Source organism: Emydura macquarii, unplaced genomic scaffold (genome assembly GCF_026122565.2).
Source record: "Emydura macquarii macquarii isolate MOO-44397 ecotype Brisbane River unplaced genomic scaffold, CSIRO-AGI_Emac_v2 contig_369, whole genome shotgun sequence".
Classification (NCBI taxonomy): Eukaryota; Metazoa; Chordata; order Testudines; family Chelidae; genus Emydura; species Emydura macquarii.
The window spans coordinates 5,798,608-5,821,810 of NW_027130506.1; the positions used below are offsets into that span (position 1 = coordinate 5,798,608).

A 23,203-nucleotide genomic window follows, 5' to 3' on the forward strand; every position below is an offset into this window, starting at 1 on the left:
TGGAGATTTTACTGACTCAAACACTGAATAAAAATCTCTGTCTGGGATGGCTGTACAATAATTGTAAGGCCAAATTCTACTCTCAGTTACACTTGTGTAAATCCAAAGTAACTGCCTTGAAGCCACTGGAGTTTCTCAGGATTCTCATATGTGTAAATGAGAGCAGAATTTGGCTTCAGATTCTGGAGACAGTGGGTAGTAAAGGTTTGTCATACAGGAGTATTGATCAGAGACTGAATTTTATTTCCTGGCCTCTGTCACCTGATCTGGGTCCGGGTTTAAAGTATAATAACCCTGTCCCATGACTAGAGCCTTGTCTACACAGTGGGGTAATGTGCTCTACAGGGATGTGATTTCTAAAGTGCACTAATATGTTGTGCAATAATTGGTCTGTGTAGATCTTGCTGGTGCACTTTAATGTAGTGCTGTTTAAAACAGTGCTATGTGAAAGCACACTAGGGAACCTTTAGTATGCACCAGCAGGGTTTACACATGCCAGTTAATGCACAGCACATTAGTATACTTTGAAATCACACCCCTATAGACTGTGTTACCCCACCGTGTAGACGAGTCCAGGGTTTCAATGTCCACTGATTCCAGTGATTATTGTCACACAGTCTGTGATCACAGATGAAATGGTTTCTAGTTTCAACCAGCAGAAAAGAAAAATACTCACTGGCTTTAGCTTGGTATTTGTCTGTACTTAATACACTGGTCTCTGTAGCCATATGCCAGTGCTTCCCTATGTCTATTCCTCTGTGAATTTTTGCCATTTTTTTTTCTTTACAACGATAAGAAGCGTGAAATGTTTGGACTGCATCAACACTACGGGTCAGATTCTCAGCTGGTGTGAATTGGTTTTAATGGATTCACACTGCTGAGGATCTAGCCCTAGGTGTTCCTGGTTGCAGTACTTCAGCTGATATGCTAAAAATGTGGGGGGTAATTTTAAACTGCATAATAAATTGATAAGCAACATTCTTGTCATATTAATTTTTTATTGCAGCTTTACTCCCTATAGAACTTTTTTTCTGTTGCCTATGAAGATTTTTTTATAACCCGAAGTGTCTCAACTCTCACTCTAAGATTCCATCTGCCTTGTTATTTTAGCAGTCACATTGTTCAGTACTTGACATTTGTTATTTTGTTCTTGATAATGGAGTCTCAAATACAGCATCTGAAATACACTTGAGTTAACGGATCAAAATAAACTGGAATAGAATCGTAGAAGATTAGGGCTAGAAGGGACTTCAGGAGGTCATCTAGTCCAACCCCCTGCTCAAAGCAGGACCAACCCTGACTAAATCATCCCAGCCAGGGCTTTGTTAAGCTGGGCCTCAAAAATCTGTAAGGATGGAGATTCCACCACCTCCCTAGGTAACCCATTCCAGTACTCACCACCCTCATAGTGAAAACGTTTTTCCTAATATCCAACCTAGACCTCTCCCACTGCAACTTGAGACCATTGCTCCTAGTTCTGTCAACTGCCACCACTGAGAACAGCCTACCTCCATCCTCCTTGGAATTCCCCTTCAGGTAATTAAAGGCTGCTATCGAATCCCCCCTCACTCTTTTCTTCTGCAGACTAAACAAGCCCACTTCCGTTAGCCTCTCCTCATAAGTCATATGCTCCAGCCCCCTAATCATTTTCATTGCCCTTCGCTGGAGTCTCTCCAATTTGTACACATCCTTCCTGTATTGGGAATGCTGCTTGGCTGCATCGCTGTGTCACACCTGTGTGACTCCATTTATATCAATTGAAGCACACCAGGGAAAAACCAGTGTCACAGAGTAGTGACATAAGTCCAAGAACTATAATCATTGTGGCATTCCTAGTATTTAAATATACTTATAGAGATATAGGACAAAATTTTCAAAAGGTATCTAAATCCTATTTTCAAAAGTTACTTAGGAGCCTACACCTGGAGCTGGAAATGTAAATTCCAGCTCAAGAAGACATTGCTTGATCCAAGTTAGTGCAGGTAACCTACTAAAAATACGAGTGGCACAAGCAGTGGCAGGGACTAATCTCCTGAGTACATGCCTCACATCTCAGGACAGGATCATATTTGGGGCAGGTAGCCCCTCCTGCTGCTCACACTACAGCAGCTACACTTCTATTTTTAATATGCTAGCTTGATTGGAGCTAGTACTAGTATATCTCCTTGAGCTGGGAATTATACGTCCAGCTCAGTGTAGACATCATCTAAGGGCTACATGTGCTAAAAATAGCAGCATAGATGGAGGTAGAATGGGTAGCGGTTTGGGCTAGCCACCCAAATACGTACCCAGGGAGTATCGGTGGGTTTGTAGCTCGAGCTGCCACCCATGCTACACTCAGCTACACTGCTATTTTCAGTGCACAAACTTGAGTGGAGCTAGTATGTGTCTGTGTACTCGACCTGGGAAGCAGGCTGCCAGCTGCAGTGTAGACATATCCTTGTAGTAGAGAGCCTGAGAGCCTGAGACATGAGGCCTAGGATAACAGGCCTGGTATGAGGCCCGAGTCTTGAGCTAAAGTAACAGTCAAGCCCTGCTTTTCCGCTGTTAGCAGAAGTCAGGCTGCGAACCTGCATGCAAGTTCACAGAAATGGGCAAGAACAGAGCTGGTATTGCAGAAATACACATTCCTAAAGAAATGCTAGGCACAGAACACGCAAGCACATTCCAGGGCATCCTGATACCAAAGGATGGTACAAGCTCATTCCTGAAAGATAACAAGTTTCATATTGCCTCTCTGACATGTGTAGTTGCCACCCTCTGACATGGCAAGATACCACCCTTTACTTTGTACAGAATGGTTCGATCAAAACATCTCTATCATACTGATATCTTGATCTTGGACGCAGTGTCATTGAAAGTTCAATTTTCCTCATAGGACCAAATTAAGACCATGGTGTAAGTAACAGCAACACCCCAGAATCCAGCAAACGTGCATCTGGTTATACTAAAGCCGGGTAATGTCCATCATGTATGACCTCCATGCTGCATGCCCTGTGATCCAGACCCTGGTGCCACACTATTCAAAATAATAGCCTATGGAGCTTGTCTTACTATTAGGAATGCCATGCAGAAGACCTGGACTCTATTCCTCTCCCAGGTACTAGTCCCAGATCCTCAAGTTGGCTGGAATGGGGAATGTTATGGAGCGACTGCACTAAGTTCCTGTTGATCAGAGAGAACCTTATGTTCTGTTATAAAGAGAAGTGTGATCAGTTGTTCTCCATGTCCACTGAAGGTAGGACAAGAAGTAGTGAGCTCAATCTGTAGCAAGGGAGATTTAGGTTAGATATTAGGAAAACTTTCTAACTATACAGGTGGTTAAGTTCTGGAATAGGCTTCTCAGGGAGGTTGTGGAATCCCAATCATTGGTAGCTTTTAAGGAGATGTTAGACAAACACGTGTCAGGGATGGTCTAGGTTTACTTGGTCCTACCTCAGAGCAGGGGGCTGGACTTGATGACTTCTTGAAGTTCCTTCCAGCCCTACATTTCTATGATTCCAAAATTCTATGTTAACCCACAGAAATCATCTGATGGCCTGATCCAGTGCCCAATGAAGTCAGTGAAAAGACTTCCATTCATTTTAGTTAGTGTTGGACCAAGCCCTGAATGATCAATGATTAGCATTGGCCAGCTCCAAAAGGAGTCTTGCTCTGACTTCCTTTGCCAAACAGATGGTGGCTCTGTGATGTCTGACCTTGATAATGAAAGTACACAATGTGGGGAACATTGACTGGGATGGATCTGAGGAACTAACAAGGAGAAGCAGAGGACATGTCCAGCTCTGATTACATTTCACTTGTGTAAAATTCTGCTCACTTTCATTCAGTCAGGTTTAAGCTCCTTTACAATAAGTCCATCTGCCATAGTGTCTGACATCTTTATTGGAGCTCCTGATTAGTTAAAGCCTTTAACCAAACAGAAAACCTTCTCCACTCCTCTCTTCACTTTGTCTGCTCGTTGCAGAGAAGGGTACAATGCCTGGCGAGATGCAACTAAGCCAACTGAGATCCTCACCAAGCTATGCCAGGACAACAAACTGAATGGGCCCATCAAGAGACCTGGGGAGATACAAATCGGAACCAAAGTATTCACGGGGACGACAATCTTTAATGAAGATGAGAATGGTAATTATGCCATTTATTGCTATTTAATCCTATTACCGTAGCCCCTAGAAATCCCACATTTGATTGGGGTCCTATTGTGTTAGGTGCTGGACAAGCAGAGAGCAAGAGACAGTCTGTGCCCTGAGTTGCTCACAATCTAAATAGACAAGGCAGATAAAGAGTGGGATGGGAAAAAGGAGCACAGAGGTGAAGGGACCTATGCAAGGTCACACAGCTGGTCAATAGGCAATTCATGAATAGGACCCAGGCCTCCAAAGTCCCAGTCCAGTGCCTTATCCACTGGACCATGCTGCCTCTCCTAATTGTTACTCTTCTTGTTTATTATTAATTATTACCATTATCATCACTGGTTCTGTGAGTGCATCAGTGAATCCTACTCCTTGTAGTCCTCATGAGTGTGGGGGACCAGGAATCCAGAGGGCTTTGCAGGGAGTTGCTCCTTCCACTAGGGGAAGAGGCAAGTTCCAAGAGGAGAAGAGGCACAGGGCCACAAGGGGATTGGCTATGTAGGTGTGGGTGGGGAGGGGTGGGACAGAGCCACCAGTGGCTAGTTGTGTATTTGAGGGAAGGCGATGGTAAGGAGCAGATGACAAGTATTAAGATGGACACTTTGACTGGATAGCCCAAGAGAGGAAAGCAGCACAAGGATTGTGCTTTGCCTCTTCGTCAGTGTCCAGTTGATTTTCAGTGTTTGATTTTTTCTTAGTTCAAACACCGTGCTCCCATTTCTCCTGTGGGCAAACAGACCAGGGTCATTAGAAAAGATAAGACTCAGTGTGCTTCAATATGAGGAAAGGGCCAAATTATGGCTGTTCCTCCAAGGATGCACTAGGTAGGAGAGTGCTAGAGGCACGAGTGACTCCGGAAGGGCCTTGTCAGAGCAGGACTAGACCTGACCCTCTGCCTACAAACAGGTGTGCACTGGAGAAGTGGTTGAAATAGCTGTTTCCCAGCATTCTTGCTCCAGTGCCAGTGGAGTTGTTATGCTTTTCAGAGGCACAATGTCACAGGAGGACTGCAGGTTAAGTCCTTCCTTCCCCTTGCTTAGCACAACACTGACTGGGACGAGGCATAATTTTGTCCATGGATACCTTTGGCATCTTTCTGCTCTCTTCATTCAGCATTTGAATTGGGCGTTTTGGGGGTCTTCATTGCTGCTGTTGCAAGGCAAAAATAAGATGAATATACAATCCTTAGTGCCTATTTACTGACACTTCCTGGCAGCTTGAGGAAATGCCAAATCCCCAGTTCTTTGGCTGGCTGCAATGTTTAAAAAAAAAAAGACTTAATTATTTAGAAGAAGAAGAAACCAAGCCAAATCTTTTACCATCCTACTGTTAGATACAGCACTAAAACAGGCCCGTATAATTTTGTAATGATTCGTGGTATTTTGTAATTAGGTTCTTTCTCAGCACTAAACTTTCAGTTACTCCTGGGGGTGCTCTTACTTAAAGGAATAAATGTGTTTTATTACATCTCTGTTCTTCCTTGGGATGCATTATACGCTGCTCTAAACTTAAGCCAATTTTTAACAAGTGTCTTTCATAACTCACAGACCACATTAATCAGAGGCTTAATATGCTAATTCTGCTCTGGTTGTTCTTTTTTATTACTCTTTCCTATAGAGGAGCCAGTTGAATCCTATGAACACCTTGCCCTAAAGGTTTTACGTTCCTGGGATGAAATCCCAGGGATTGGATGTAAGCTGGTTCCAGAACACATTGAGACCCGGCCTCTCTATCACAAAGATAAACCAGGAATGGAACAGGTAGATAAGCCTACAGTGAAAGCACGGCACATGGGAGAGATTTTCTATTTCTCCTACCACAATTATTTCTGTTAAGATCTCAGAGCTAACAGGGAACTCTCTCAAGTGCTCCAGTTTCCATTATAGTTTGCACAAAATAATAAGCACATAGCTCAATATTGTCAAATGTGCATATGTACAGTGGAGCACCTAAATGCATAGCAAAAGTCGTCTGATTTAATGGCAAATTCTCATACTTTCAAATTTTTGGGTTTCTTCTAAATTTAATGTTAACTCTGCATTTCATTGCATTTTAATTACTGTTGCTTTCCTTCCCCCACTAACTGCAAGGTTCTTATCAAGATGCTCTGAGCTTTAACTTCACCAGAACAATTTTGTTTACAGGGAATCTAATCAAGAGTCCGTTTGCTCTTATCTGAAAATAACTATTTAGGAATTTGGCTGCAGCAAAGCATTTAAGTACATGTTTAAGTCTCACTGACTTCATGAAGACATATTGAAGCCAATGGAAATTCAGCATTTGCTAAAGTGAATATATATAATATATATGCACGTATTTCATTGAGAAAATATAATGAACTGTTCAATGTATGTTCTGATTCCTCTCCAAACTGTCTATGGAGAGGAATCAGAATTGCTCAACAATAAGTATTATTATGATAGTGTGAACAGCTAATGGTGATCCTTCTTTAGCTCAGATAGGACTTCAGCTTTAGGGACTTGGAGTCTGCCCTCGTTATTGTGCAGTTTTGATCATGTATAGCACAATGACAGTCACTGATTTGTTACAAAATGCCAAACCAAAAAACCTCAGAATCTGAATTCATTTCAATTAAGGATCCAAATAATTATCCAACCCTCCTGAGTCTCCAAAATTGGGCTGGAAGTCTCCTAAGAATAGGCTTTCTTGCAAGATTTCAATGGCTACTACCTCTGGCCTGAGTTGAAAATACCATGAGAAACACCTTTCTTGTGGGCTTTCACCATGTCCTGCACTGCTAGGAACTCAAGAGTGCAAAGCAAGTGAAAATGTTAAACTTCTAAAACATATCAGAATCCTACAGCAGGATCAAGTTTGAGTTTGGCTATAGAAATAGAAACATGGGTCTGGTTTAGTTCTCAGATAAACATCTGGCCCCATATAAACAGGTAATAAAATAAGTAGAGATAGCAGTGAAGCAATATCAGCATGAGGTTTCCCCATTGTCCCTAGCCAGTAGAAGTATGAATTACAGGACAATCACAAGCAGACCTATGGACAGCTATTCTGGGCCCTAGGGTAGAACAGTCAATGACCTGTCCTAGAAAGGGATGACTGAGGTCCGAGTGGGCTTCCACCAGAAGTTTTTACTTATTTATTATGTGCCATGCAGGTTCCCTGGGTGGCTGAGGAGGTGGTATCTGCTTCCCAGGTCCCTTGGACTCCCCAGGGAGATTACTGATGAACCCGAGAAGCTGAGTAGCAGATACCACCAACTCAGCCTGCTTGGAAACCTGCATAAACTTGGCTCAGGGGAGGGGTGGAGATCACGGGCAGCTGGGTCCTCGGGGGAGGAGGCGGTGTGGAGAAAGAGAGGATATGTATCTACCCCATCCACCTGGGCCCTTTTAAATCACAGGGCCCCTGGGCAATTGACCCCTTTGCCCCCCCATCAGTGGGCCAGATCACAAGGTTGGGGTTTGGAGCAACCTATGTTCTATTGCAGGTTACAGCACACAGTGCAGAATGAGAGGCAGACAGCAGTGATCTACCAGGGCCCAACACAGACGAATAACTTTAGAGTAGGGAAGGGATGTCCAAAGATACAACCACAAAATCCTAAAATATAAGTGCTGCTCTGGGAACCACTGGCTGAAATGTTGATTCTTGATGTGATCACATACCACTGATATAGATTCTGTATATGAAAAATACACAGAGCATCCAGTTTACAAATGCTGTAATAACTTGGTTGGTATTTCTAAAAGAAAATTGGCTTGTGAAGCCTTTAATTTAGCACTACATTTTTAGTGCTATTTAAAGTTCTCACTAAAGAAGGATGACAATATTGCTTGTTTCTTTTCTTAAAGGGTCGTGTGCAGATGTGGGTGGACATGTTTCCCAAAGATATGCCTCCACCAGGACCACCTGTTGATATTTCACCAAGGAAACCCAAAGGGTAATTCAGGGTGCATTCCAGTTGTGCTGTCAATGTACTGGCATCATCCTGCAAATATTGACTCTTTTGAAGGGCTTGTCTACAGGCTGCATAGTGTGGAAGATGGGAGTGTGAGTGCTGTAACTGTCCCATATACAGCGTGTTAGCATGAACTAAAAGGTATCTAGTTCTTGTTAACATAGTCTCATTTCAAACAGGATTACATTAACATGAACTGGGTGCTTTTGGTACGTGCTAGCAGAGTCTATATGAGGCAGGTACAGCACAACACTTCCGTGCATGCTGCAGTTCACACCCCTGTACCCCACACTGCAAGGCCATATAAATAAGACCCAGTGTCTGATAAGAAATATAGTTGCAAAATATTATTTAAACTGAGAAACAGTGCCATAATCAGCAGTTCCCAACCTTCTTGACCCCTTTTCAACCTCCAAACATTTCACGGACCACCACATGCTACTAGTTTTATTTGAAATTGTACATTTCCTTGGTGAGAATGTTATTAATTTTCTTTTCCGTTGACCTCCTATAATAGCCTCATGAACCACCAGGGATCCACGGGCCACAGGTTGGGAACCACTGCCATAGATTTTAAAGCCAGAAAGGATCATTATGATCATCTAGTCTGACCTTTGGCATAATGCAGGGTTTAGAACCTTATCGGTGATTTCTGCATCACTCCATACCTTCTGTTTGAGCTATAGCATATCTTTTACAAAGGCATCTGATCTTGATTTTAAGACCTCATTTTATTCATCCAACAGTGGTAAAAAGACCAGAGTACAAGAGGCAGCTGCAGTGAGTCTTAGAATTATTTATCCCTCCACTGAACTCTAACTCCAAAGTTATAATTTAGTTTCTATGCCACGTTAGCTCTGTCACATACAGAATGTACTTGACTTGATCAAGATCGTCCATCTCGTATTATAGTACCTGAGGGATTTTCACGACTTTTGGCAAGAATGAGATCAAGAAGCACAAAAGGCAGGCCACAGAGAGAGATTTGTTTGGAATATTAAGCACCTCTGTAATTTCAGGCAGATATATCTCCTTCTCAGACATTGCATTAAATGAGTTAACCTAGGAGAGTGTTTGATAGATAATAAATGGCAAGTGGGTAGGAGAATTCATGGCTCATTCCAATGAGCTTTAATAAGATATTTAAATTAGAGCTTTGTTAGGTAATCTTTATATCAGGGACAGTTTCACAGAAGGAGTGTGTGCATTATTATTGTTCAAACAAAAGATGATGCTATAAAAAATAACATTTTGCTCCTGTCAATGCAGAATTAATTAAGGTCCATACTTTGACAAAAAAGGACACCATCTAACAAGTACTTTCTTCATACAAGGATTTTATGTGAGGCTATTTATCAACTTTGAATTTTTCAAACCAGAAAGATTTGCCCCTAATAATAATTGCAAGAACTAAATGCTACTGCCATACTGGAGTCTACAGAAACAGAAAAATATTGTTGAACTATGTTGAAATGTTAATCATCAGATTTCTGCAATAGACCATGACTTTGGAAGAGGCTGTATGCCAATTAGCCTGAAGAAAGGTGCACAGAAATGGTGCAAGACAAACATGTAGAGCTGCATGTTTCTAGGGCTTCCAATGCCCACAGTATACATGTGTATTCAAAGTGGAAAGAGTGGGGAGGAGTTTATTCCCTTTCCTGTTAGTGCTATAAAATGTCTCTCCTAGAGATTACATTTATCTGTGCTCCCGAAAAGTATTTCTGAACAGCATTTTTTCTTTCTTTTTCCAGCCTAGATTACACCAAATATCATATATTGTCAACAACAACAAAATCTCTGAAAAGGAGACCCTCTCTCTGCCTAAATGGGTTTTGCTGTCATTGGCAAATTGTTCAGTATTTTGTGTCTGCTTAAATGATATTGCTCAGTCCAGTCTAGCCCTGTTTCATTGCAGTATTTTTTAGATCAGAATTAAAAAAGAACGTATGCAAACAACCAACGAGGAATTTTCCACCATTCCGAGGCTGCCAGTGACACCTACTGTCACTCTACTATCTCATGAGCCAAGAGAACAGCCCCTAATTCTATTATATAACAAGTCTCCAATAGACACAAGGAGCCTGATTCTGATCCCACTCAAACCGGTTTTATATCAGCATAACACTCTTTATGTTAAGGAAGTTTCTACTGATTTATACCAGTGTCTGAGTAAAATCAGACCCACTCTGTACTCAGGAAGGATGAAGGGAAATTAACTAAGAGGCCTTTTGGTAATGTCAATTCAAATATGCAAAATGTTGGTTTCTTTCTTTTTCAGTTATGAATTGAGAGTAATCATCTGGAATACAGAAGATGTAATTTTAGAGGATGAGAATATCTTCACAGGACAAAAATCAAGTGACATCTACGTTAAAGGGTGAGTTCATCTGGATATCACATTTTTCTTCTCTTCATTTATTCCTTGACAAGACAATTAAGATCCGATTCAAGCCATCCATCAAAGACCAGAGTCACAGAACTTATGGTGTTGTATTAACAAGGCTGTTCTGCTTGTGTATATCAGAGGTGTGTCACTGTGTCATCTTCCTGAATATTGGACCATCTGCACTTATGCAAATCAAGAAGTGAGTCTCCAAACCATCTACTGCCAAAGATCAGGTGCAAAGATATGGAGGATGGACTCATAAGAGCAGCACAGCTGTACTTATAGTTAGGTAACTGGATGGAGAGAATTTTACTAAGCTTGCAAGTTCTGAAAGTCACTTGAGATAATGAGAAAGTCAAGCTAGTTTTAGGGAGAGAATAACTTGATAATTGCCCTATTCTTCTTCCCAGACTCACTGTGTTGGACAGGGGTGCAATCTAGCCCAAAGCAAGTAATTGATAGCTTCTTGCTTCCAGGCCTGAATGTTTAATATTCAGACTACATCCCATTTTCCACAGCTAAAGCTCCTAGGAAGAGTCCAAGACACTAGAGTCCTCTGCTAGTGCATACATTTGGATTTGTGTGTAGTGATATGGACTTTCAGAAAGACTTTGACAAGGTCCCTCACCAAAGTAAGCAGTCATGGGATAAGAAGGAAAAGTCTTCTCCTGGATCAGTAACTGGTTAAAAGACAGGAAACAAAGAATAGGAATAAATGGTCAGTTTTCAGAATGGAGAGAGGTAATAATGGTATCCCCCAGGGATCTGTATTGGGACCAGTGCTGTTCAACATATTCATATATGATCTGGAATAAGGGGTAAACAAGAAGGAGGCAAAATTTGCAGACAATACAAAATTACTCAGGATAGTTAAATCCAAAGCAGACTGTGAGGAGTTACAAAGGAATCTCACAAAACTGGGTGACTGAGCACAAAATGGCAGATGAAATTCAGTGTTGATAATGCAAAGTAATGCACACTGGAAAACATAATCCCAACTGTACAGACAAAATGATGGGATCTAAATTAGCTGTTGCCACTCAAGAAAGAGATCTTGGCATCATTGTGGATAGTTCTTGGAAAACATCTGTTCGATGTGCGGCAACAGTCAAAAAAAGCTACCAGAATGTTAGGAAACATTAGGAAAGGGATAGATAATAAGATGGTATATATCATAATGCCACTATATAAATCCATGGTATGTCCACACCTTGAACTGCATGCAGTTCTGGTTGCTCCATCTCAAAAAAGATATATTAGAATTGGAAAAGGTACAGGGAAGGGCAACAGAAATGATTAGGGGGTATGGAACAGCTTCCATATGAAGACAGTTTAAAAAGATTGGGACTTTACAGCCTGGAAAAGAGATGACAAAGGGGGCATATGATAGAGGTTTATAAAATCATGAATGGTGTGGAGAAAGTGAATAAGGAAGTGTTACTTACTCCTTTACATAATACAAGAACCCGGGGTCACCCAATGAAATTAATAGGCAGCAGGTTTAAAACAAACAAATGGAATTCAACTTCTTCACACAATGCACAGTCAGCCTGTGGAACTCATTGCCAGGAGACATTGTGAACACCAAAACTATAACTGCATTATAAAAAGAACTAGATAAGTTCATGGAGGATAGGTCCATCAATGGCTATTAATCAAGATGGTCGGGGATGCAACCCCATGCTCTGTGTGTCCCTAGCCTCTGACTTCCAGAAGCCGGGGCTGGATGACAGGGAATAGATCATTCAATAATTGCCATTCTGTTCATTCCCTCTGAAGCAGTTGGTATTTCCCACTGTTGAAAGACAGGATACTGGCTAGAGGGACCATTGGTCTGACCCAATATGGCCATTCTTAGTTCTTATGTCCTTAGTTCCATCTTTGAGACTGTTCATATTTTTAATCATCTTTTTGTAATAATATCATTCACAAGTACCAGTTAACTTTTTTGGATGTGGTGCAAATTTTTAAATATTGATTAGAAGTTCTAGCCAATCATTTGCTGATCTAAAAAAACAAAGTAGATACATTCATAAATGACTGGATGCCTTCAAAAGATACATATTTTTAGGGAAGCACAATATGTTTTTTTGTAATGTGCCTTTGCACATGACACATTGTTTGTGATGCATCAGAAAACAAGAACAAACCTGAAGACAGTTTGGGGAAACCAGTCAGCCAGACTTACACCTGACATCCTTCACTCTACAGCACCTGCAGCTACAAATAATTTTGATTCTAACATCCAGTACCTAAATCAGCATCTGAGGTAGTCATGAAGCCTACCAGCTAAGGCACAAAATCTACTCAGATACTTTTTATCATGGTGATTGATAATGAAAAAACACTTATGATAGTTTGCTTGCCTATCAAAAAAAAAAGTATTTTTTAAATGACTAGCCATTGGAGAGTAGGTAATTAGAATTTTACAAATCTGACCTAAGTAGAATTCACATTATCCCTTTAAACTTTTGATAGTGATTTTCAGTCACAGAAAATCTGAGCCACCCATCAACGGTGTTTTAGAGATTAACCTCTCCTCCCCCCCAAGGCCTTCCAGTTCCTCTACTAACATTGATGATGAAAGAAAGGATTCATAAATAATAATTCTTGTAATTGAATATTAATGCCCATAGTACAGCCTCCCTATTAACCTTCCTGTATTCACTTGTGTGCATGCTATAGGTGGTTAAAGGGACTGGAAGATGACAAACAGGAGACAGACGTGCATTACAACTCCTTGACTGGAGAAGGGAACTTCAACTGGCGCTTTGTGTTTCCATTCCACTACCTCCCAGCTGAAAAACAAATGGTGGTCAATAAGAAAGAAAACATATTTTCCTTGGAAAAGACAGAACGCAAAATGCCAGCAGTGTTAGTGCTCCAGGTTTGGGACTTTGAAAGACTTTCTTCTGATGATTTCCTGGGTAAGCAAACAGTGATGCCAACTGAACTTCAGCTAAAATCTTCATAGACCTTTGTTTTGTAGAAAAGTGTTTAAGGAGGCATCTAAGGCTCAATTATCAATCGGCTTCCATGAATCCACTTAATGGCTAGAATGCCTAACAAATATATAGTTTTGGCTACTCAGATGGGTGGATCTAAGTGGCATATTTTTGGAGGCTAATTAAAAGTTGCCCGCTCAACCCCCATGTTTAAATGATAGTGACATTTTTCTATAACGTCAGGTATTAGAGCCTATTTAGGCCAATCGGTATCTCCCTGACAATGCAGGATTTTCAACTAATTTGCTGGGAGTATGCTTTCAAGTGCTTTGTACAGTTGAGAATAAAATTGCTCTGGTGACTGAGCTTCCACTACGTCCATTCAAAGATTATTCCAGACTCTAACAGAGCTCACTGTAAGGAAATATTTCCTGATATTCATCCCAAAGTACTTTTTACTCCAGTTAATTCCATTACTCCTTAAACCACCCAACGCAATTCCTCTCCTTAGTTTTTACAAGCTTCAAATATCGTATTCCTCTTCCTAAACCCTATAAACATCATTTAGACAAATACATGTTGTCTCCCTCCTCTCTCTTACTTATATATATATCTGTCTCATCTATATTATATTACATTATATTACTCTAGTTACTGTAGTAGATAGGCATCTAATACAGGAGGTTCACATTTCAGCATGATGCCAGTATAGTGCCAATCCATAAAAATGCGGAATGAGGATAACCCAGGGAATTACAGACCAGTCAGCTTAACTTCAGTACTTGGAAAGATAAAGGAGCAAATAATCAAGCACTCAATTTGCAAACACCTAGAAGATACTTATTGCCTTATTAACAGTCAACAGGGATTTGTCAAGAACAAATCATGTCAACCTAATAGCTTTCTTTGACAGGCTGACAAGCCTTGTGGATAGAAGGGAAGAGATAGATGTGGTCTATCTTGACTTTAGTGAGGCTTTTGATCCTATCTCACGTGACCTCATAAGCAAACTAGGGAAATCTTGTCTAGATGGAGCTACATTAAGTGAGTGCACAAATGATTGGAAAACCATTCACAGAAAGTAGTCATCAGTGGTTCACAGTCTAGGTGGAAGGGTATATTGAGCGGGGTCCTGCAGGGATCAGTCCTGGGTCTGGTTCTGTTCAATATCTTCATCAATGATTTAGATAATGGCATTGAGAGTGCACCTATAAAGTTTGTGGACGATACCAAGCTGTGAGAGGTTTCAAGCACTTTGGAGGACAAGATTAAAATTCAAAATCATCTGGACAAAATGGAGAAATGGTCTGAAGTAAATAGGATAAAATTCGATAAGGACAAATGCAAAGTACTTCATTTAGGAAGCAACAATCAATTGCACACATACAAAATGGGAAATGACTGCCTAGGAAGGGTACTGAGGGTTATAGTAGATCACAAGCTAAATATGAGTCAACAATGTAACACTATCGCAAAAAAAGCAAACATCATTCTGGGATGTATTAGCAGAAGTGTTGGAAGCAAGACACAAGTAGTAATTCTTCTACTCTGCTCCGTGCTGATAAGGCCTCAACTGGAGTATTGTGTCTGGTTCTGGGTGCCACATTTCAGGAAAGATGTGGACAAATTAGAGAAAGTCCAGAGGAGAGCAACAAAAATGATGAAAGGTCAGAAAACATGACCTAGGAGAGAAGAAATGAAAAAATTGGGTTTGTTTAGTCTGGAGAAGAGAAAACTGAGGGGGGGGGGGGGGGACATGTTAACCGTTTTCAAGTACATAAAAGGTTGTTACAAGGAGGAGGGTAAAAAAATGTTCTCCTTAACCTCTGAGGACAGGACAAGAAGCAATGGGTTTAAATTGCAAGAAGGGAAGTTTTGATTGGACATTAGGAAAAACTTCCTAACAGTCAGGGTAGTTAAGCACTGGAACAAAGTGCCTAGGGAGGTTGTGGAATCTCCATCTTTAGAGGTTTTGTGAACAGGTTAGACAAACACCTGTCAGGAATGGTCTAGTTATTATTTAGTCCTGTCTTAAGTGCAGGGAACTGGACTAGATGACCTATTGTGTTCCCTTCCAGTCTTACACTTGTATGATTCTATAGTTCTGCTCCCGCCTCAGGCTATTAGGTTCATGAGATTTTGGTTTCGCATATGTGTGTGAGAGAGATCATGCTTTGGAAGGGCTAGTGCAAGCAAAAGGTAGCAAGACATTCTTCTTGCATCATTGTTTGGCTTTTTGAGTGACTAAAATATGGCACCTCAAATAAATAAAGACCTAAGGTGAAATCCGATCCACATTAAAGTCAATGGCAAAACTCTCATTCACTTCACTAGGGCTAGGATTTCACCAGCAGTCCCTGCCCTGAAAAGCTTCCAATTTAAACCTAACATGATACAATATGAAAGAGACTGAATCAGGCAGAAGAAAAGAGGGATGGAGAAAGTAAGGAAAAGGTTGTTGTGGAAGCTTCCTAGGTTCATGAGTCAACGGGAAGCTGATCATCCTCCTCAATCCTGCACCCAGCTGGGAATGTGGGAGGTCCATATCCATATCATCTTTTAACCTCCCCTCATAAATTATTTCCTCCACCCCCTTAATCATTTTTATTTCTCTTCTATGAATTCCCTTTGATGTGTCAACATCTTTCTGCTATCAAGATGCCCTGAACTGCATGAGTATTAGACACCATCTGCATTAGACTGCTTGGCTTTCTGCATCAAATTTATGCACTAGGACAGCTTTCTCTAGGCATGCTGGCCACGGTTTTCAAAAGCAACTTATGATTTCAGATGCTTCCATTTATGAATGTCCAGCTTGTGACACTCTAAAGAGGCCTACTTTTAAGAAAGTTCTGAGAACTTTGCTTCAGAGAATCAGGGACTTTTAAAGTGTCTCAAGTCAGGCACCAAAACATTGATGTACCCCAGATCACTAGTCACTTTTGAAAATCTTGGCCGGTTTGTTATCATACGCTCTTTGTGAACTCTCTTAGGAGTTCATGTTTGCTGTCTTCGTATTCACTGCTATAACATGCACAGATAGAAACAAAAATGATCTAGACAAGTCAATACCATGTTCTATATCACCTTTCTTTGCCTGTCTTAATAAGGAAATTAAAAATCCTCATTTATTATGGCAGCCTGATTCTGAGTCCAAATTCTGATGTTTTTCAAAAGCCTTGGTGGATCCTTCAGAGTTCACACTGCTGCTTTGCCAATATTTTTGAGAAGTACTGCTTAGAACCATGGAGGAGAAATTGGGGTATTGGCTGAGTAACAGTTTGGATATCAACTAACCAGGTGTATTTAAATAAGAGCCATGTGTTTAGTAGCAAAGCCAACAATGAGGCATTCAGATACTACAGATACGGGGGCCATACATGCAGCTACAAATATAGCCTCGGAGTAGTTTACTGTTGTGTCCAAGCTGGGCTCTATGTGAATTAGTTGGCGGTTCTTTGACTGCCTTGACATCCGAAATGTCTAAGTGATAGTATATTTTTTCCCCAGGCTCCCTTGAAATGAAAATGAATGAATTTCCTCGAGCAGCCAAGTCTGCCAAGAGCTGTGACGTAGACATGCTAACACCAACAAGTAAAGAAAACAAGATATCCATATTTCAGCAAAAGCGTGTCAGAGGATGGTGGCCTTTCGTCAAAGCTGGGGAGCTCACTGTAAGCAGATTACTATTGGCTAAGATGAGCAATCTAAGTGTACTAGAAGTACCTTTCTCATATACAGATACTTTGATGATAGGTATCTTACAAAGAGATAGAAAAGCTCTAATCTCACACAGATCACCTGAGCACTAATATTATGTATTGTAATTTCCATGTTGGAAGACCTATCCTTAGATGATTGAAGTGTGGCTCATACTAAAAAGAGCATTAATAATTCAAGTAACAAATGGAAGGTCCAATAGACATGATGTTTATTGGTACTAACATTTAGGGGGTGGGGCTACTGAGGAAGGTAAATTCAGAATTGCTTCTCAATGTTTGTGATTGTCAATTCTTGAACTTAACTTTATTCATTAACAATCTGCTAGTTATTTAATAGTCAATCAACTAATCTAAAACTATGCACATTTATTTGATTAATGTCTCACAGGTGCTCATTGGTTAATATGTGGTTATTGGTTAATAACTCTGGATTGAATATTTGAACAGCTGTTAATCAAAATGATCTCTCTGATGTAGGGCAAAGTGGAAGCTGAATTTCATTTAGTCACTGCAGAGGAAGCTGAGAAGAGTCCTGTAGGCAAAGCTCGGAAGGAACCTGAGCCTTTGGAGAAACCCAAGTGAGTGGGAACATATTCACTAAGTGAGATCAGGCCGCTGTTGTAGTGGTTGGAGCGAGGGTCTTAGCAGGAGTGTTCCCTCTGTCTGCTTCTGGCTCTGATGTACTGTCCTTTTATGTAACTCTGGCAAAATACATTAGCCTCCTTGTGACTCAGTTTGTCCAGATATAAAAATGTGGAGTAATGATATTTACCTAGGGTATCTGACAGGAATATTGTTAGGCTTAAATAATTAATATTTGCTAAGTGCTTCACAATTCTTACATTAATCAATATCTGCTATGCCTGTCATTGCTAACCTATATGGCTACGGGCTTGCTTCTCAATATTAGATGTGATATTTTTGCCCATGCGTCTACCTAGCCATATCCATCCACAAATCTGATTTGTGTGTATATGTCTGGTATTTGTATGCATAAATTAGACACATGCCAGTGACTGTGCACACTTGACTTTGGAATCTGGCCATATGGGAATCGTACAATTTTATCACATCTATATTAACTTACTGAAGTTCAGAGTCAAAGAATGAGGGTACATATTTTTCAACATAAGACTTTCTGAGGTATTGTTTGAAGTCCTTTCACAAAGCAGAAGATCCAGAATGAACTTTTTATCTTATCAAATTCCACCACACTCAATATATTGCCAATTGAGGTTTTTGTATCAAAAAAACATTCATGTAATTGGTTTAGGTTTATGCACTTATTCACTTACAGCAATGAGTATGGAAAGACAAGGAATTTGGAATGAGATTCCTACTATTAAAGCTTTTAAATATCTTATTCCAAGTGGTAATTTTAACTTGTGAAAGATTCCATTAAATGTTTGGTTCGGTTTTCATGATGAAAATGAAAATATAAAGCCAACATGTCACTTAATCCAATTGTACTGTTATGTCTGATGTGCTGAAGTAATACTTCCCAAAACAAGAATGCCATTTAAGGTGATTAGCACTTTCAGAAGTACTCTGGGGATTAGGAATTTTCAGTGGATTCCAAGGTTAAGAGGTCCTTTTGTAAGTGATATATTTTACACAGCATGAATTTTATAATGTATTATCTTTTGGAAATGGCTGGATCGTCTCTTATCAATTTTTTCTCTTTTCTTTTTTCCTTCAGCCGTCCAGACACTTCCTTCTCCTGGTTTGTAAATCCTTTCAAGTGTTTGTATTACCTCATCTGGAGAAATTACAAGAAGTACATCATTATAGCGCTGATTCTGATTATTCTGATGATCTTCTTGGTGCTTTTCATCTACACTTTGCCTGGAGCAATCAGCCGTAGGATTGTTGTAGGATCTTAGACAATTACATCTCCACTTGTAACTAATCACACACAGGTACTGCAGTAAAAATAAAAACCTGGCTTCACAGTTAATGAACCTGAAACACATTCTGCGTATCATAAAGATAAGACATAACCATTCATGTTAGGAAAATGAAACTGACTCAAAATACTTTAACATTCTACTCATTCAGAAACAACCATGATGTGCATTATCATTCAGGAACAGCCATAACTTGATTAACTATTTTAAAGTCTGATTCGGTGTCCAAGAATAAATGTGAAAATACATTCTTTGATACAACCCAAAAACGGTGTTATAAAAAGTAAAATATAATTCATATAATAATATCTATATTATCAAATATTGAGAGAGAAATATTATCTATAAACATGAGACCTAGGAAGGATGCCCTGTGTGTTCTTTGCATAATGTTGCAACTGATGATTTTAATATATTTATGATCTGATATTGCTGTAAGTGATTTTTAAAGATAATTTGTTCATAAAAATCAAAGGTGAATTTCTCACCTTTGTGATCATATACAAATTTTTAAATTTCTAAAATAAATGTATTATGCTCCAAAAGCTCAGGATATTGTGCTCACATAAATAATGAAAGATGGAGAAAGGAATAAGGAGGTATAGGAAAAGGAAGAAAAATCTATTTTCAGATGTGGTTTGAAAACCGATGGAGAGTTAATGAAGAAGAGAAATACAGAAAGCGGTTGTCCAATAGCTAGATGAACAGAGAGAATGAGAAAGGAAACAGAGAAAATGTGCAGGCTGGAACAACTCATGGGGGATTTTAAAAACAAGGGGTAAAATCCTGGCCCCTTTGAAGTAAATGTCACAACTCCCATCCCACTCCAAAACACAGAATATTTTATAGATTGTTATTCAGGAGGTCAGACTAGAATGATCTAATGTTCTCTTCTTGGCTGACAATTTAAGAATATGAATAATTAACAGCCATAAAAATCCCCGTCGGCTGATTTTTGGTTAGACAGACATGTAGTAGACCAGACCTTCCAGAAAATTCATTCCACCATTCTAAAGTCATATCAGTAACAGTTAGAGTGTAAGCTCTTTGGGTAAGGGACTAGCTATTTCTGTATGTTCAGGAAAGCACTGCACATGCTTTTGGATACTGTAACATAGGAATACAAATGAATCATCTAAATGCAGTGTTGCCACACAGCTGAGACTGAATGGGCAACAGGCCTGAAATGTGCTCCCCTCTCTTCAAGATAGGTTGTCCCTTCTACGGGACGATATGAGGAACATTAGCAAGACAGTGTGAGAAAAGCTTGCATTGTCACTGCTGGTGCTTTACCTGTTCTGTGACTCTACAGAGGACGTTGGTTCTCCAGGGCTATTCATCTGGCGGGCACTGAAGTCATTTTAAAAAATGAAAATAACTCAAATGGCCAAATAGCAAACATTTTGCATTTAAAAGGGGCTAAACTCCATGTGACAGAACATGATGACAGCATGATGTAGTACTTCTTGTGGCTTTCACATTCTAAGTGTGTTATAAACATTATCAAGTTAACTTTGTGTGTGAACAGTCCCATTCAAGTGGAACATGTGCTTAAGTGAACTCTGCTGGACTGGGGCCTTCACGTGGTGTATTTGACCTTAGACGTGTGTTTAATGTGACAAAGAAATAGGTGGGGTTGGTACTCGTTACTCAGAAACAGGATAAGAAAGTGATACTGCAAGGTGTGGTACAGCATCTACTGGCGACAATGGGAAGACACTCTGCATCTCATGGAATGGGCCCTGACCCAGTACGATACATGCTTACATGGCATTTGTAATGTAGTCCTCTAGCACTGTTAGTTTTTATTTCACTGTGTACTTAACTCTAGTGCAAACCCTGTTTCTCCTAATAAGCCCTGTTGTGTCTACAAACCTTTGAATTACGAAGATTTAAATGAGCTAATTTTGTGATGCATAAATAAAATAATTTTAATAAAAAAAGCTCAGATGAGTAATTTCTACCGTCTTAGAATAGTCTGGAAGGCAACATGCTGATTCTTTAAGCAGACCCTTCTGTTTAAGTATTGGACAATAGGGCTGATCCTGCAAGGTGCTAAGTGCCTGTCAACCCACTGATTTTAGGACTAGATTAGATTCTGTGCTGGCATGGGGGGGTAAGAATTCTCCTGGCACCCATGCACTGGCTACCAGGCCCTGGGGCTGAGTATATAGCAATGAGCATGTGCTATGTGTCTGCTTTTTCCTTCCCAGTGGAGGAGGGCAGGAAGGGGCATGGGACAGACAAACTCTGGTCTCCAGCTGAGGCCTGTCCTGCACCATTGAAATCAATGGGAGTTTTGCCATTGACTTCAATGAGCATTGGATGAAGCAGAGCAGCTGAGCTGGCACAGAGGTCTTGTCACTAGCTGCTGGAATAAGCCAGCAGCAAGTTACTAGCCACCTCACATAACAAGGAAGAGGCAGGAACAGAATGGTGACTCAGAGAGATGGCTGAGTCACAATGTGTCAGGTGCCGGAGCCCGGTAGCCAGGCCTAGTGGTTGGAGTGGAGGTCGGAGCCGGATGTAGAGTCAGGACCAGGCCGACTCTTTTTTTGGTGAAAAGTGACCATCTATCACATTGTCTAGCTTGCCTGGAAAGCCCAAGGGGACTGACTGTGACTCCATGGTATGACTCTTATAATGCTTTAGGAGTTCATACGTGTTACTGGGTGGGTGAGATCTAATTATAGAACATACTACCCGTTTGGGGTGTCTGCCCTGCTTTTTGACAGTCTGCCCTGAGGCTGGCATTCATGGTTGTGAGCCCTCCAGACAGTGTGACATTTTAGAGGGGCAAGCCATTTCCACACAGAGACTTTCAAAGTGGATCTCAGCTTGCATGAGGTTCTGTGATGGGGCTTAATCCTCATCACCTGCAAGGCTAGTGAATGTCCACAATTGGTTATGTTCTGAGTAGCTAATTGGCTCCTGACCAGAGAGGGCAGGGTTACACCATAATAAGTAGACTGAAAGCGCTCAGTTGAGGGAGAGATGGCAGAAGAGACAGGTCTCTCTGGCTGAGAGAAGTCCAGGGTTAGGGCATGCAGATGGGCACAATGTAGACTGGGGAAGCTCCTGCATGAGAATCCCTTAGACAGGGTCTGTCAATAGTGTAGAAAAGAGAAGACTCCAGCAAGACAAGATGGCAGAAGAACTATTCAGTTTCATTTAGATTTTTGCTTGGATGTGTTTATGATACCCTGGAAGGGGTCTGACTCAGGTGACTTGGCTGCAGGGCTGGGACACAGAAGACCTAGGGCCAGAGGCAGGCAGCCTGCTGGAGGTAATGGAGCTGAACATAGCAGGGACATCCTGCACCAACACAAGGGGGCACTCTAAGGTGAGTGAGCCCTGCCATAGGCTCTCGTGTGATTTGAACAAAGCGGCTCCCAAATTAAATCACATTCTATTAGAGCTCAGGCAATTTCCAGAGTCCGTATAGTTGAGATTTGTAGTGCAGCCATTTGGAGCTCAGTACATATTTTTGCTAGTCCTTATTCCCTATTATCAACTTCTAGATCTGATGCCTCGCTTGGCAGGGAAGTCCTACTAATGCTTATTAAGTAGGACTCTTAGCTCCCACCTCTTTAGGAGGTTAACGCATAGCCAATCACCAAGGGTGGGATCAAGATGTGGACAGATACTGGAAGATGAAAGAATGGTTGCTTACCTTGACAGTAATTGTGGTTCTTTGAGATGTTCTGTCCACGTGGATGCCATAACCCACTCTTCCTCCCCACTGCTTGGAATCCTTTTATACTGAACTCACTGCTGTTAGGGCCATGCTACCCTTTCTGACCTTGGGAGGAGAGGCACTATGGTATGCAGGACACTTCAGGGCTCCAGCAATCACTACTAGGTAAAAGATTCTGGTCTCTTGTGCATGGGGTGTATTCACACTAAGAGTGGGGTCCACATGGACAGAACATCTCAAAGAACCACCATTACTGTAAGGTAATGGACTGTTCTTTATTTGTCTAGGTGGCACTTACCATGGTGACTGAGGCTGTAAAAGCACACGTCTGTTTGTCTAGCCATTCCTTTTGAACCCACCATTATAGCAGCCAAGCAGCAAATACAACAACTTAAGTGAATTATATACTGTTCCCTTAGAATGGGCCGTTTCTCCCCTTCTCCCTTAGTTAGGTCATATGGAGGCTTAAG

At 40.8% G+C, this 23,203-nt stretch overlaps 1 protein-coding gene across 1 annotated transcript in view; it reads left to right on the top strand.

Annotated features, from left to right (window-relative positions):
- FER1L6 (fer-1 like family member 6) overlaps positions 1 to 20,944 on the top strand; it is a 124,038-nt gene extending 103,094 nt beyond the window's left edge. The window contains exons 34-41 of the mRNA XM_067530267.1: positions 3,968 to 4,128; positions 5,754 to 5,896; positions 7,967 to 8,055; positions 10,355 to 10,453; positions 13,148 to 13,389; positions 16,918 to 17,081; positions 17,607 to 17,707; positions 18,829 to 20,944. Coding sequence (XP_067386368.1) covers positions 3,968 to 4,128; positions 5,754 to 5,896; positions 7,967 to 8,055; positions 10,355 to 10,453; positions 13,148 to 13,389; positions 16,918 to 17,081; positions 17,607 to 17,707; positions 18,829 to 19,012 — 1,183 coding nt within the window. The 3' untranslated portion in view covers positions 19,013 to 20,944. The remainder of the gene's footprint in view (positions 1 to 3,967; positions 4,129 to 5,753; positions 5,897 to 7,966; positions 8,056 to 10,354; positions 10,454 to 13,147; positions 13,390 to 16,917; positions 17,082 to 17,606; positions 17,708 to 18,828) is intronic.
- Positions 20,945 to 23,203: the final 2,259 nt, after the last annotated feature.